Consider the following 14,500-nt stretch of genomic DNA (forward strand, 5'->3'; position numbering starts at 1 on the left):
TTGTTGATTCTCTGTTTGGCTTAGTTTTTCGGATCTTTGTTGTGGAGGGACGGCGTGGTGCTTCTGCCTAGACCGCCATCTTGCCGGAGTCCTCTAGGCCTTTCTTCTGAGGCATCTCTAGGTAGACTCAAACTGCCAGTCTTTCAGTTAGCAGTCGAGCGCTTTAACCATTTGCGCCACCCAGGGACACACAGTCCCCAGGTAAAACCACCCCTGGGGCTGAGACGGCTCTTTGCCAGGTTACTTTTAAACAAACAACAAACATAAGATCCTTTAAACTTTTCCACCAAAGCTCTTTCACTTTGTTATTTTATTTTCAACATCAACCGATATTGAATTAAACAGTGAGTGAGTGAGTGAATAAATTCCTTCTTATAAGTGGGGTAAGGGAAAATTGATGTTCAAGAGAAAACTGGGCAAGTGAAGTAACTTGCCTAAAGCTACAGAGCTTTGTGAGTGACGGAACCAGAGCTTGAACCTGGCCTCACCCAGCAAACTGGTGACTTCAAGCCACGTGCTCACGACTAGCTATATTCTGTGGTGACCCAGACAGCCAGGTAAGCAACAAGTTCTCTCTCCAACATGCAGCTGCTGCAGAGCACAAGCTCAACAAGTCACTTGCTCCCTCTGCTTCAGATTTTCCACTTATAAAGTAGGGTCAAAATTCCCTTTCCTTCTTGAACATCTAAGACTTTGAATGTTAACATAACTATTTTGTGTGTGTATTTTAACGTGTTTTTATAGTTACAAGCAAACATGATTAGGTATTGGATGGATATTTGGGTCCATCCAGTGGAATTTCTAGCACCCCAATATAAAGAATGGAGCATGTGCTACAACAGTAAATGACTTAGGAAAAAAACTCTATCACAACAAGAGAAAATTATTGATGTCTTGGGGCAAGCCTCAAAAAAATGTAGCTTTAGGGGAATGTGTCTTTTCCAGGAAGCACCCACAAACCAATAATATCCCCTGAGATGTCTATACATTCTGCAGAAAAAGATGTCATTCATGAAATTTATAAATACTATGTCTTTCATTATTTTCAAAGACTTTCCACATGTTTAGATGGCTTCTTTTCAGAAGCGTAAGGTAACTATATTTTATAGAAATGACAATTGAGGTTTTGAGGCTAAGGGAGAGGAACAAAGTCTGACTAGTAAGCAGGTAATGTTTCACAGCCCTGAGCCTTTATCCTTCTCCTTCCCAAACTATTGGGTCAAGCAGGCGTTTTTCGGTCTCATGAACATTTCCCTGCCCTTTGCTTGATAGGACTAACAGGGAATGGCAGTCTGTCAGAAGGTTGGGGATGTGGCTCCTGTTTAACGAAAGGTTTGGAATGAACCCCTGCTGCTAATGCCCTTTCTGACACTACAATCTCATGATTCTGTGGAAACTTACTGTCTTAGTTATTTAGTGCTTCTGGAACAGAAATACCACAAGGGGATGGCTTTAACAAACAGAAATTTACTCTCTCACAGTCTAGGAAGCTAGAAGTCTGACCAAATTCAGGGCACCAGCTTCAGGGGAAGGCTTTCTCTCTTTGCCAATTCTAGGGAAAGGTCCTTGCCATCAATCTTCCCCTAGTCTAGGAGCTTCTTGGTGCAGGGACCCTGGGTCCAAAGGATGTGTGCTCCGCCTCAGCACTTCTTTCTTGGTGATATGAGGTCCCTCTCCTCTCTGCTCACTTCTCTCTTAATTTTACCTCAAAAGAGAGTGACTCAAGATACAACGTAATCCTGTAGATTGTGTCCTACCTCATTAACATAACTGCCTCTAAACCTGCCTCACGAACATCATAGAGGTTAGGATTTACAACACATAGGATAATCGCATCAGATCGCAAACTGAAGGACAACCACACAATACTGGGAATCATGGCCTAGCCACGCTGACACATATTTTGAAGGGACACGATTCAATCCATGACACTAACTAAAATTCTTTTCATTTGGAGCAGAACATGGTGAAAAAAAGGATTCTATGGTAAACGCCATCATTAGGGATTTTAGTCATTAATATAATAAAGCATATCGCTAAAGGAGCCCTGATGGCACAGTGGTTAAGAGCTCGGCTGCTAAACAAAAAGGTTAGCAGTTCGAATCCACCAGCCGCTTCTTGGAAACTACAGGGCAGTTCTACTCTGTCGTATAGGGTTGCTATGGGTCGAAATGGACTCCACTGCAAGAGGTTTGATTTAGTTTTATATCACTAAAAGAAGGAAACGGGAAAAACCACCATTTAGTGAATTCCTAAGATATAACAGACATTTATTAAAATTAATCCTCACCATAACCTTGCAAGGTGGACATTATAAGTCCTGTTTTACAAATGAGGAAACACATAAGAGAGAGAATTTGTGCTGATAAGAGTAAAAGCCAGGATGTGAATCAATGTGTTGTTTGAGTTGAGTGTGTGCTCTTCTACCACTCCAAACCAACGGAAGGCAGATTGGCCCACAAAGCGGCCTCAAAAAATAAACCAAAGTGGTCTCAGTTCTTCTAAATAAACTTCGCTGAGTACAGATAAGCCTAAACCAGCGATGGCTTCCCAGGACTGCGGGGAATCGAGGCTCCGACACTTTCATTTTCTGAGGCAGGACGTGACTAGGATTCACTGCAACCATAAAGGGCCTTTTGGTACTAAAGCTCATGCTGTGAAAAATAACTTGCAAATTTCCTTTCCACGTCCAGCAGCTGTAACTGCTAGACCAAAAAAATAATAATGTTTTTTAATCACACAATTTAGTATCTAAGGTCCTCTTACCTTTCCATCCCATGTAAACTGTTCTATAAACAGTGGCAGAGTAACTGGATTGCTCTCCCAAAATCAAGGTCCAAAAGAAAGAACATATAGCACTTGAAAGACTAAACCATGGAGTAGGTAACCATAAAAGAAGAATTACACTTTCAGAGAGAGAAAATGAGGTAGACGATGAGGGGGGTGGGGCGGGAAATGAGGTAGAAAAGGGTCAAGGGGAGTTTTGCTAGGCTAGAAAGTATTATTTCTAAGAAGTGTTATGGATTGAATTGTGTCCCCTAAAAATAAGGGTTGTAAATCCTAAACCCCTATCTATACCTGTGAATGTAATTCCATTTGGGAAAAGACTTTCTTTGTTATGTTAATGAGACCATATCAGTGTAAGGGGTGTCTTAAACCAATCACCTTTGAGACTTAAAAAGAGCAGATTCGACACAAAGGAAGGGGAAGAAACATACCTCATGAAGATAGCAAATGAACCGAAGAACAGAAACTGAAAAGAGACAAGGACCTTTCCCCAGAGCTGACAGAGAAAAAGAGAAAGCCTTCCCCGAGAGCCGGCACCCTGAGCTCAGCACCCTGAATGCGGGCTTCTAGCCTCCTAAACTGTAAGAAAATTAATTTGTTTGTTAAAGCAACCCACTTGTAGTCTTCCTGTTATAGCTGCAATAAGAAACTAGGACAAGAAGCAACTGTAATCTTTAATTTTAATAATATTGTACTCACTTTATATGTCGGGATGTACGATTAAATGTTTGCCACCTGGAAGGCACGTTCATTTCACAATGTACCACGGGTTTGATCTGCAAAAAGAAAAAATAAGCCTTAAAATTCAGTTCAAATTAACAAGCACTTATTAAATACCTGTGGTACGTACAGTACCACCCCCAAAACATAAGTAAGGAGTGGGTGGTGCTTTGCCAAGAGAACGTACAGGAGAAGGTCTAGGAAAGAAAGGGGATGCTTGAAATGTGGGTAGGATTCCAACGAGGGCATTGAGAAGTGATTGATGTTGAGGTGGAGCATTGTGAATTTCCAGTGGAGGAAAAGGTTTAAATGACGAAGCACAGGGTGCAAACAGGATAGAATGATTAACAAAGGTACCAAGAACCAACCAGTTTCCAAAGAGTCGATTCTAACTAATGGTGACCCCATGTGTGTCAGAGTAGAACCGTGCTCCACAGGGTTTTAAGGGGCTGATTTTTCAGAAGTTGACCACAGCCCTTTCTTCCAAGGCAGCACTGGGTGGCCTTGAACCTCCAGTCTCAGTTAGCAGCCAACTGTGTTAACATTAACAGTTTATACTACCCAGGGACTCCAAAGGTACTAACTTTATCAGCTTTATAGTTCATGCTAAGAATTTAGCCAATCATTCATTCAGTAGACACTTATCGATAACCTATTATGCCCCAGGTAATTTACTTGGTCAAATTTTGGGGCCTCAGCAATGGATGGGGTGGCTTCTAACAGCAGACCCTGAGATTTGAGTCAGACAGTCCTGCCAAACAAGTGAAAACAACTCCCTATATTTCCTGACCCCTTTCCACTTTTTTTTGTGAATCTTGTCTGAGAGGTTAAGCCCACGGACCCCAATGGACTGGAGTATAAAGTTGTGGCTTCATTACAGCTTCATACTCCAGTTCACTGGGGTCAAGACACTCAAGTGGGAAAAGAATTTCTGAGACCTGTCACAGGTGAGCAAAAGTCTCTCATCCTCATGATCCTGTTGTTTAAGAGTGCACAGAAAAGCAAATGGAAGGATTTTCTATTTTTGAGTTAACGTTAACCATACCTGTGCTAAAGGCTGTCATCACAGCCCCACGCACAATCCCTAGCTCACTCGAAGATACCCCTCCAATATATCTGTATGTATCCAAAATCCAATTCATTACCTTCCTTCTGAACAACTGCTCCTCTCTCCATGTTTGTTCTCTACCCACGCACTCCACCAGGCTGAAAGCTTTGAGTCATTTTCACAGCTCCCTCACATCCAATTAATCATAACCATTTTTTTTTTTTTTTTTTGCCTCTGCCCACATCTTACATTCTAGCTCTGTTGCATCCCCATTGTCTTAGTTCAAATTTTCATTAACCCTTCACCTTGGCAATTGTAACAGTCTCTCAAGGGATTCCCTCCCTGTCAGAGTCTCTCGTCTCTGTAGTCCTTCCCACATCCCACTGTCACAGTTGGCTTTCTCACAACATAGCTCTAATCATGGAACTCTGCCACTCAAAAATGTCTGATGATTTACCACAGTCTACAGAACAAAGTCCAAATCCTCTCATCTAGCACTGAAGGCCTTCCACATTCTGTCTCTCTCCTCCCCAACTTACCTTGTCAGCCTTATTTTGCTCTCTATCACTTAAAACACTCAATAGACATTGTACATCACTCGATACACTGTACACTTTGCTCCAATAGGCCGCTCTGGTCCACTGGCCAGTCGACATTCAGGCCCTGAGCCTTTGCTGTCTGTGTGCCTTTGTGCAGGATTTTCCTAGCTCAGAGCTCCTCACCCTGAACAACCTCTCCACCTCCACCCTACCTCGCTCACCACCAACCTGACCTTCAAGGCCTAGTTTTATGAAGTCATCTGTAAACCCACAGTCAGAATTCATCAGTCCTTTTTCAATATTCCCACTAGCTACAATTCATTGTCTATGCTCATCAGATCACACGCTCTTATACTTGCACGTATGCTTCCCCCACTGCACTATAAACAAAAACTTGTTGCCGTCAAGTCGATTCCAACTCATAGCAACCCTATAGGACAGAGTAGAATGGCCTGATAGGGTTTCTAAGGAGCGGCTGGTAGATTCCAACTGCCGACCTTTTGGTTAGCAGCCAAACACTTAACCATAATTCTCGCATTCCCTCCCTCAGTCCATGATCCTTTCCTCTTTACCACCCTAGTCCTAACCTGAAGCAAGCAGAAGGGATTATAAATTGCTCCAAAGAAATCTCAAAGCTCAGCATATCAAGCAGGCTTTGAAGCTGGCTAGTAGTTCAGATCTGACAAATGTATCTCTCTTTCACTTTCCCCTACTCTACCTGCGTCCTGATGCCTGCCCACTCACCAACTTCAATGCCAGTCCCCACCAGCTTATAGAGGCTCTTGCTCCCTCAAGTTTGACACCTGGTATGAAGGGCTTGCCCCGACTATTGCTATGCTTGGTTCAGTCGGCAGGATCCAATAGTACACCTGATTTCCTCCCAGTGCCCACAACTGGGTCTCCCACTCTGCCTGCCCTCTCTCGTCTCCTTCTACTCCCAGGCCCCTGCCAGGCTCCCCCTACTCCTGCACAGGACATGTCACTTAACCCACTAACGTTTCCATTTCTGGAACTCTATTGAATTGCCTCAAGTTGAGTAAAAAGTCATCAACAAAGCTCCTTCAAGAAAAGCAACGCAACCTATGTTCTCTAGGTTCATAATGAGAGATAAGAAAAAGCTGCATGTACCATTGAGAGGTAATAAATTACTGACGTCTCATGCTTTCCTGAAAAGTGTTCTTTTTTTAAAGAGGGAAAGGGAGATGTGTTATTCTGGACCTTCTGAAGGAGACAAGGAAGGCTGTCTCACATGAATCGTAGGATGAAGGGTAAGAAGAACCAAGAAAGACAGAGCTGGTATGTAATCTTGAAACACCATTAGTCAAAAAGGGGGACTGACAAGAGGCTGTGGATAAAGCAGTGCAAATCTTGGACACAGCTTGGTAGAGGGGCAAAACCAGTCTTTACAGTTAGATTTGGGTTCAAATTCCACCTCTATCACCTACTATCTGTGGGACTTTGGAGATGCTATTTTATCTCTTGGAGCCACAATTGATTACTTTTTAAAATAGGGATAATAATATCTTGCAGGGATTTTATGAGAATTATATGAGATAACATTTTATAAAAGGCACACTGCAATACCTATCACCTAGTAAAAATATTTAATCCAATAAATATTAAAGTCCTTTAACACACAGACAGAGAGAGAGAAAGAAAGATACAGGGACCGTTCAGCATCTCACTCTTACTATGATCAAGATAGAATTGCTGATTTTACCCCCAGTCAACTGATATTTCTTAGAGTTCCCCATCTCAGAAAATGGCACCAATGTAGACTACAAGATGTAGGAGACACCCTTGAGTTTTCTCTTCCCTTACACCTCACAAACAAACCATCAGTGCATCTGTCAGCACTTCTCCACTGCTAGCATGTTGGGCCAAGTGTCTGTCATCTCTCCCCTAACTGGTCTCCTGCTCCTTTAATCCCCCAGTCTGCTCCCCCCACCAACAATCCCTTCCTCACACAGCAAGCAGAGTAATTTTTTTTAATTTAAATCAATCGTGATTTAAAACCGTCTAGTGATGGGAAGATCCAGACTTACACTAAAATCCCCACTCCTCACACCCATATGGTCCATTGGAGCTAACACTTGCCTACCTCTCGGCCCTCATCTCTCTCCACTCTTCCCCTGCCTCCCTGCACTCTGACCATTCTTGGCTTCTTTCAGTTCTTTAAACATCAGGCCCCCACAGGCCCTTGTGGCTGAAATGCTCTCCCAGATCTTTGCAGAGCTCACTCTCTCTTGCTTTAAGAAGTCAATTAGATGTCACCCCCTCAGAGAGGACGTCCCTGACTAATCACAACACCTGGATTTATTTTCATCATGTTGTTGTTGTCAGGTGCCGTCGAGTCCGTTCCGACTCACAGCGACCCTATAGCACAGAGTAGAACTGCCCCATAGGGTTTCCAAGGAGCGCCTGGTGGATTTGAACTGCTGACCTTTTTGGTTAGCAACCAAGCTCTTAACCACTACGCCACCAGGGCCCTATTTTCACTTAATATTACCTAATATTTTCTTGTTTATTTATTTGCTTTTTGTAGATTTCTCCTTGTAAAATGCAAGCTTCCTAAGAAAAGGGACCTTAATTGTCACATTCAACAATGTATCCCCAGTGCCTGACAATGATTGGCCCATATTTGGTGTTAATAATTATTTCATGACTGTGAATGGATGATGGATGAATGAGTAAATGAATGAATACTTCCATGACAAGTGAAAAACAGCTCACACAATCTAGGAAGGATCCCAGGCAAAGAGAGATCATTGAAGATTACAGTAATGCCCATCTAGACCCATTTTTACCCTATTGTTATACTATATATAAAATTATATACACCTGCACGCTAATAGGGGCCCAGTGGCACATTGGTGAAGCGTCTGGCCGCTAACCAAAAGGTCAGCAGTTCCAATCCACCAGCCACCTCTTGAAAACCCTATAGGGCTGTTGTACTCTGTCCTGCAGGGTCGCTATGAGTTGGAATCAACTCAAGGGCAATGAGTTTGGTTTGGCTTGGTTTTTGCATACTAATAGTGAAAAATCAAGGTCATGAAAATCAAAAACTTGCATGAATTTGCAGACCTAGTTTAAAAACAAAACAATGGAAATTATCGTTTGCAAAAGTCTATTAAGGTACAGCCACCCTAGAACTACCTGCTTGATTGCATAAAATTATGGAAACAATGAGCTAATTGCTCTTTGGATGTATTAATGATTCATTAACCTTGATATCATCTGCCTAATTAAATAACTCCAGCAATTACATACAAGACTCTAGATTTTTTTTTCCCTTTACACCCCAAATAATAACCTACTAAGAAGTATTAAGCAAATGTGCTTTTATGTTACAATCTAACAATGATGACAGTTTCATTAACGGTTGTCAGAGTCAAAGACTCATGTCACTCATCTGCCCTGAGAGGCTGAAGAACTCAGTGGGCTTTAGATGGCTTTAACCAAGAGTCCAAGATAATTCAAACCAAATCTAAAACAATAATTGAAAACACTAGAGATTACCATAGGTTTATTTCCCCTACGTAGCAGCCACCATTTATTGAATGCCTACTGTGTATGAGGCACTGGGCTAGACTCTTTATGTACATTAATGTCTAATTCTCAAAATAACCAGGAAAAATAGCCAAATAACAAAGATTCAGAGCATTAAGTAATCCACCCAAGAACATATAGCTAGTAACATGCTGACTCATGGTAAGTCATCAAAAAATATTTATTACAGTTATTAGCAAAAAGGGGGTTTGAATGTATACCAGCACAGCTTGTGTTCTGAATTAGCCATGATTCCTGAACTGGCTCTGCCTCTCACTAGCTGTGTAATCTTGATCAAGTTGTTCAACCTCCCTAAACGTCTGTTTCTTCATGCATACAATGCAGATAATAGAAGTACAATACCTCGTAAGGTCACTGCTTTCAATGTGAGTAACACAAAATTAGAAAGTGAATGTAAAATGTTTAGCAAGATGCCTGAAATAAATTAAGAGCTCAATTGATAATAATGGTGGTAGTGGTGGTGGTGGTGGTCTTAGGCTTCAGAGTTCTTGCTCTTTCTACCTTATTACCCTTCTCCAACTGACCTCAGTGAGCATTCTCACAGCCTTTTCCATGCAAATAATTAAACAGAAAAGACTCAAGAGAATTTAGTATCAACAAAGACCTCATCACATAACTGCATCTAGGGGAGAGTCTCATAATAAGCCAATAGAGCTTATCGTGCTCTTGTATGCTTGGTGCCGTGCCAAGTGGATTAGGAGAGAATGGTCTTGCTAACCAACTTAACAGGAGATGTTTAGCCTAAAAATCTAAATAGATAAATCCTAAAGGAGATGTGCAATTGCCAAGAGAGCACAAAACCCCTGTAGAAAGTGCAGCAATTTTTATCTTTCTTATTTCCTTCATAAAAGCTAAGAGATTGCACTGGGTCACCTCCAAGTTCACTTCCAATTCTCATTCTCTGATGCTGTGTGTCAAAGAAACAGTCAGCTTTACTCTCTCCCAAAAAATGTCTAAGAGTCTTAATAATTTAGCCTTTCTGGAGCAGTGATGTAAGGAATGGGAAAAGGGCAGGCATATCAGAAACCACCATTCACCCACCCATGCGCCATTACTTGTAGAAATGTGGCAATGTGGGCAAGCCCTGAACGCCTGCCAATGGTTTTATGCTGCTTTCCGGGCTCCCTAGGATGAACAGGCAAGTGTGGCTAAAACATGGCTGGGGAAAAGGAGACTCTTCAACCTTTTTGGTTATGCCAATAATGAGTTTTTATTTTCACTCTTTTGGAAATGTTTGCAATTCTTTTACGTAAAAAAAAAAGAACCACGATCATGACTGGGGTTTTGTAGCTTACTTAGGTGGTTTCATGTACTTTGGAAAAGGCTGTTATGAGTCTAACAGTGATGATCTTTTTCTCCTCTGCAAAGTTAGAGAAGAGGCAGGCAGCACATGCTTGCCCTGCAGCTGCCAGAGCTAGGGGCTTTGGACCATCCAGACCAAGCTTCCCACGCTTCTGATGAGAAAGCTGAGGCTTGGCAAGTAGTAACTTGTTTACAATCAGCAATGAAGTACCAAAGTCAGCTAAAACCAAGAGCTGCTGACTCCCAGACAGGCGTGTTTCCCACTTCATTGCTCTTCCTGAATTGCAATTGCAATTCAAATTTTTATATTTCAAATCCCCTTTTTTAAGTGATTTATTTCTTTATATTGAAAGACGCTTTATCTTCTTTGCCAAAGTATTTTGAAATCCTGATGGCTCCTTGTACTTAAGTTTCTCTCCCTCTCTCCCTCTCCTCCTCTTCATCATCACCACCCCGGCAACCTTAAGCCTTTCTCTCAAATAGTGGGGAACACATATATGCAAAGCAATTAATCAACCAACAAGTATTCTTGGAGTGAGCTCAACACTCCAAGGACATCCTTCATTACTCTTTTTGTAAAAAGAAAATAGTACCAAATGAGACTAACCACTCCTGTTGGCTTAGTGCTAATCACCTCCATTATGTGCACAGTCTCTAATGATAGCCAGTATGAATAAAATAATTGAAATGGAAGAAAAAAAAAGAGATTAAGACTATGGGGGTGGCAAATTGAGTAAAAACAAGAATAGAAGAGGTAGAGGGAGTACAGTTTTAATCAGTATAAATTTTGCTAAAGTTAATTGATCCTATCTGCTTGTATAGTTTGATTATCCAGTTAAAAGAGAAGAGTGAAATTGTTGCTAAGTGTTAACTTATGAAGGGGGAAGAGTTATGGATAAACAGCTTCTATGACCAGCCTAGGAAAAGGAAGCCAGATCTACAAAGAGAAGTGAGGTGAGATGAGAGGGAATGAAGCAAACAGGGCTAACAAGACATGGGGGGATCTGACATGGGCCAAAAGTCTGACCATCCAAAAGTATCTTTCCCATCAGCCTGACATGGAAACTGAAATCTCCACTATTGGTCACCCTTCGAATCAAGATATTGTCTCCGAAAAGTCCATGACAAAAACTCAAATACATGATATGGCAGGAAAAGGAAGTTAAGCCTCTCCAATTAACACAGCAGCAGAGATCATCCATGAAAGACTGAGCTCCGAGTGGTGGGGGGGTTTGGGAGAAGGTGGTGGGAAAGGATGTCATAAAAAGAAAGGGGAGACAATGGGGAGGAGAGAGGCCCCAAAGAGAAGCATACCTCCCCATACAGCAGTACCCATGGCCAAACAACACTGGAGTTACAGACTGAAGTCTGTCCACTCCCAGCCTTCCCACCCTTCCCCACTCCTGGCAGTCCACTCTCTTGAAAATCTGGCTCTACCTTCTTCCCCAATCTTTCTTCAAAATACAGCCTACATCTGGCAATTCCCCCTTGTTAAGGACTGAATTGTGCCCCCAAAAAATATGTTTATCAATTTGGCTAGGAAACGATTCCCAGTATTGTGTGATTGTCCACCATTTTGTCATCTGATGTGATTTTCCTATGTGTTGTAATTTCTATCATTATGATGTTAATGAGATAGGTTAGCAGCAGTTATGTTGATGAGATCTACAAGATTCAACTGTGTCTTAAGCCAATTTCTTTTGAGATATAAAAGAGAGAAATGAGCAGATAGACAGGGGACCTCATACCACCAAGAAAGCAGCACCAGGAGCAGAATGCATCCTTTGGACCCAAGGTCCTGTGCTGAGAAGCTCCTAGACCAGAGGAAGATTGATGACAAGGGCCTTCCTCCAGAGCTGACAGGGTGAAAAAGCCTTCCCCTAGTGCTGACGCACTGAATTTGGACTTGTAGCCTACGAGACTATGAGAGAATAAATTTCTTTGTTAAAGCCATCCACTTGTGGTATTTCTGTTATAGCAGCACCTTACCTCAAATGCCCTTTGCCCAACCTTGCCCAATTACCAGGTGTAATGGGAATAATTTTTTGCAAGTTCAAACCAATACAATTTTAATTTCATCATAAAACCATATGTCTTCTTTGCAGCCTTCCTCCTCTGAGACACAGCCATGTGGTTTATTGCACAGGACACCAAAGGGCAGATATTTGACCTTTAGCAACACAAATGGCTTGTCAGAGCAGAACTAAACAGTTTATTTAGCAAGCAGTTATCTAGCACTCACTGAGCACTTTACAGTTCCATGGGGCAAGTACTATTATAATCTCCATTTCACAGATGAAGAAACAGAAGCACAGATCCTCAGAGTGTAGTAAACAAACATCTCCCATAAAAATGAGGGCAAGGAAGAAGGTTATGATAGAGGGAAGAGACCACCCTTTCTGTCCCTGGTCAGTCAGTCATATAAGTCCTTATTCCCCTCTGGATCTTGACCCAAGGAGGCAATGAGACCCCTTGGAAGAGCCCAAAGGAAGAGGCACTTCTGCCCCAATGCCTGATTAGCACTGTAGTGAAAAATGCCTCTGAGACTTCCCAGGCACCACCCTGGGCCGGCCATATCAAAGTGAACTTGGCATTCCAGAGTGGCTAGGCACGGAGAGTGAGGCCCTGAAATTTAGCTTTCCCTGACTGCTCTCAGATCCTGTGAGCATGGATGGGACCAAAGATGTCCTGCAATGCTCCCTCCTTTTGGAGTGGGGGATACACCAGGCTGGAGCAGCAGACAGCCTGGCTGGAGAGATCGCTACAGAGGGTTGGTGTGGAGAAGGCAAAGGCCCCAGATCACAGAGACTAAGTGAGACTGAGTCAGGACTTCCAAGGCCAGAGAAGCCGCACTACAGTTACGCCAGACACCTAAGGCAGCCCCATACAATAACAGAGAACCTGATGCCCAAATAAGTAAAAAACAATGCCCACAGACCAAAGGAGTCACAGGATGATATACCCTAAAAAGCCTCAACTTTCCCTATAGACCACCAAGTGCGGCAAGCTCTACTCCCTCACACCACCCCCTAAACACACACACATTGTACTGCCAACTTTAAAAGAAGCTGGAGAGAAGGAGGCAGGATTAAGAGAGATGCATTCTTATTCCAAAAGACTGTGCATTACCCAACGGGATTATTTAAATTATAAGAGCAGATTTCCAATACTCATTCCCCGACAAAACCAAAAACCAAACCAACGGCCGTCGAGTCGATTCCGACTCATAGTGACTCTATAGGACAGAGTAGAACTGCCCCACAGAGCTTCCAAGGAGCAGCTGGTGGATTCCAACTGCTGACCTTTTGGTTAACCACTGCACCACTAGAGCACCACTCATTCCCCGACTCCACCTTAACCCGTATACTTCAGTTTCTCTACTACCAACCTTTGTGCTTTGTTACACATTTTACTTTTACATATGTTATAAGCCTCAAAATACATAGTTACAGTATTTACTTAAGCAGTCAATTATTTTTAAAGGGATTTAAATAATAAGAGAGAAATCTTATTATCTATCCATGGTCAACCATGTAGTTACCATTTACAGTGCTCTTCATTCCTTTGTGTAGATCAGGATTGGCAAGCAATGGTCAATGGGCCAAATCTGGCCTGTTTTTTATATGGCCCATGAGTTAAGAATGTTTTTTTACATTACTAAAGGAGTTTAAAAAAAAAATATGCAAAAGAAAATGCATGTGGCCTGCAAAGTTAAAGATATATATCACAAGCCACTATAATAACAAAACAGAAGGTTTATAGCTAATAATCCAACAAAGAAGAGAAAGCAGAATTATAGAAAAGAAATTGGTTAATCCAAAGAAGGCAGAAAAAAAGAGAAGGGAAACAATGAACAGATGGACAAATAGAAAACAAGTTGCAAGATAACAGGATCAAACCAAACAATATCAATAATCACATTAAATATAAATGGTCTAAACACTCCCTTTAAAAAGCAGACTATCAGAATGGATTAAAAAGCAAGACTCAACTATATGCTGCCTATAAGAAACCAGTTTTAAATATAACGAAACAAATAGATTAAAAGACCTACCACACTAACACTAGTCAAACAAAAGCTGGAACTCCATTGAAATCAGACAAAGATTTCAGAGTAAAAAATATTACCAGAAATAAAGAAGTTCACTTCATAATGATAAAAGAGTCTCTTAATCAAGTGGACATAATAACAATTCTGAATGTTTACACACCTAGTAACAGAGCTTCAAAATACATGAAGCAAAAACTGACAGAACTGCAAAGAAAAACCAATGAATCCACAATTATAATCAGAGATTTCAAACTACCTCTCTGAATAATCAATAGAAAAAGTAAACAGAAAGAATAGAGAAGATTCATATAACACTATCAAGCAACTTGATAGTCCACCTAACAACAGCAGAATATACATTCTTGTCCATTGCACATAGAACATTTACTAAGTTATATTTTAGGCCATAAAACAAGTCTCAATAAATTTAAATGAATTCAGCTCATGCAAAGGATGTTTTTTCACCACAATGACATTAAATTA

At 41.5% G+C, this 14,500-nt stretch overlaps 1 protein-coding gene across 1 annotated transcript in view; it reads right to left on the reverse strand.

Annotated features, from left to right (window-relative positions):
• The window catches only part of DCDC2C (doublecortin domain containing 2C), a 146,983-nt gene that overhangs the window by 116,836 nt on the left and 15,647 nt on the right, over positions 1-14,500 (reverse strand). The window contains exon 3 of the mRNA XM_023728231.1: positions 3,487-3,563. Within this exon, the coding sequence (XP_023583999.1) occupies positions 3,487-3,563 (77 nt within the window). The remainder of the gene's footprint in view (positions 1-3,486; positions 3,564-14,500) is intronic.

Source organism: Trichechus manatus, unplaced genomic scaffold (assembly GCF_000243295.1).
Source record: "Trichechus manatus latirostris isolate Lorelei unplaced genomic scaffold, TriManLat1.0 scaffold00023, whole genome shotgun sequence".
In the NCBI taxonomy this organism is placed as follows: Eukaryota; Metazoa; Chordata; class Mammalia; order Sirenia; family Trichechidae; genus Trichechus; species Trichechus manatus.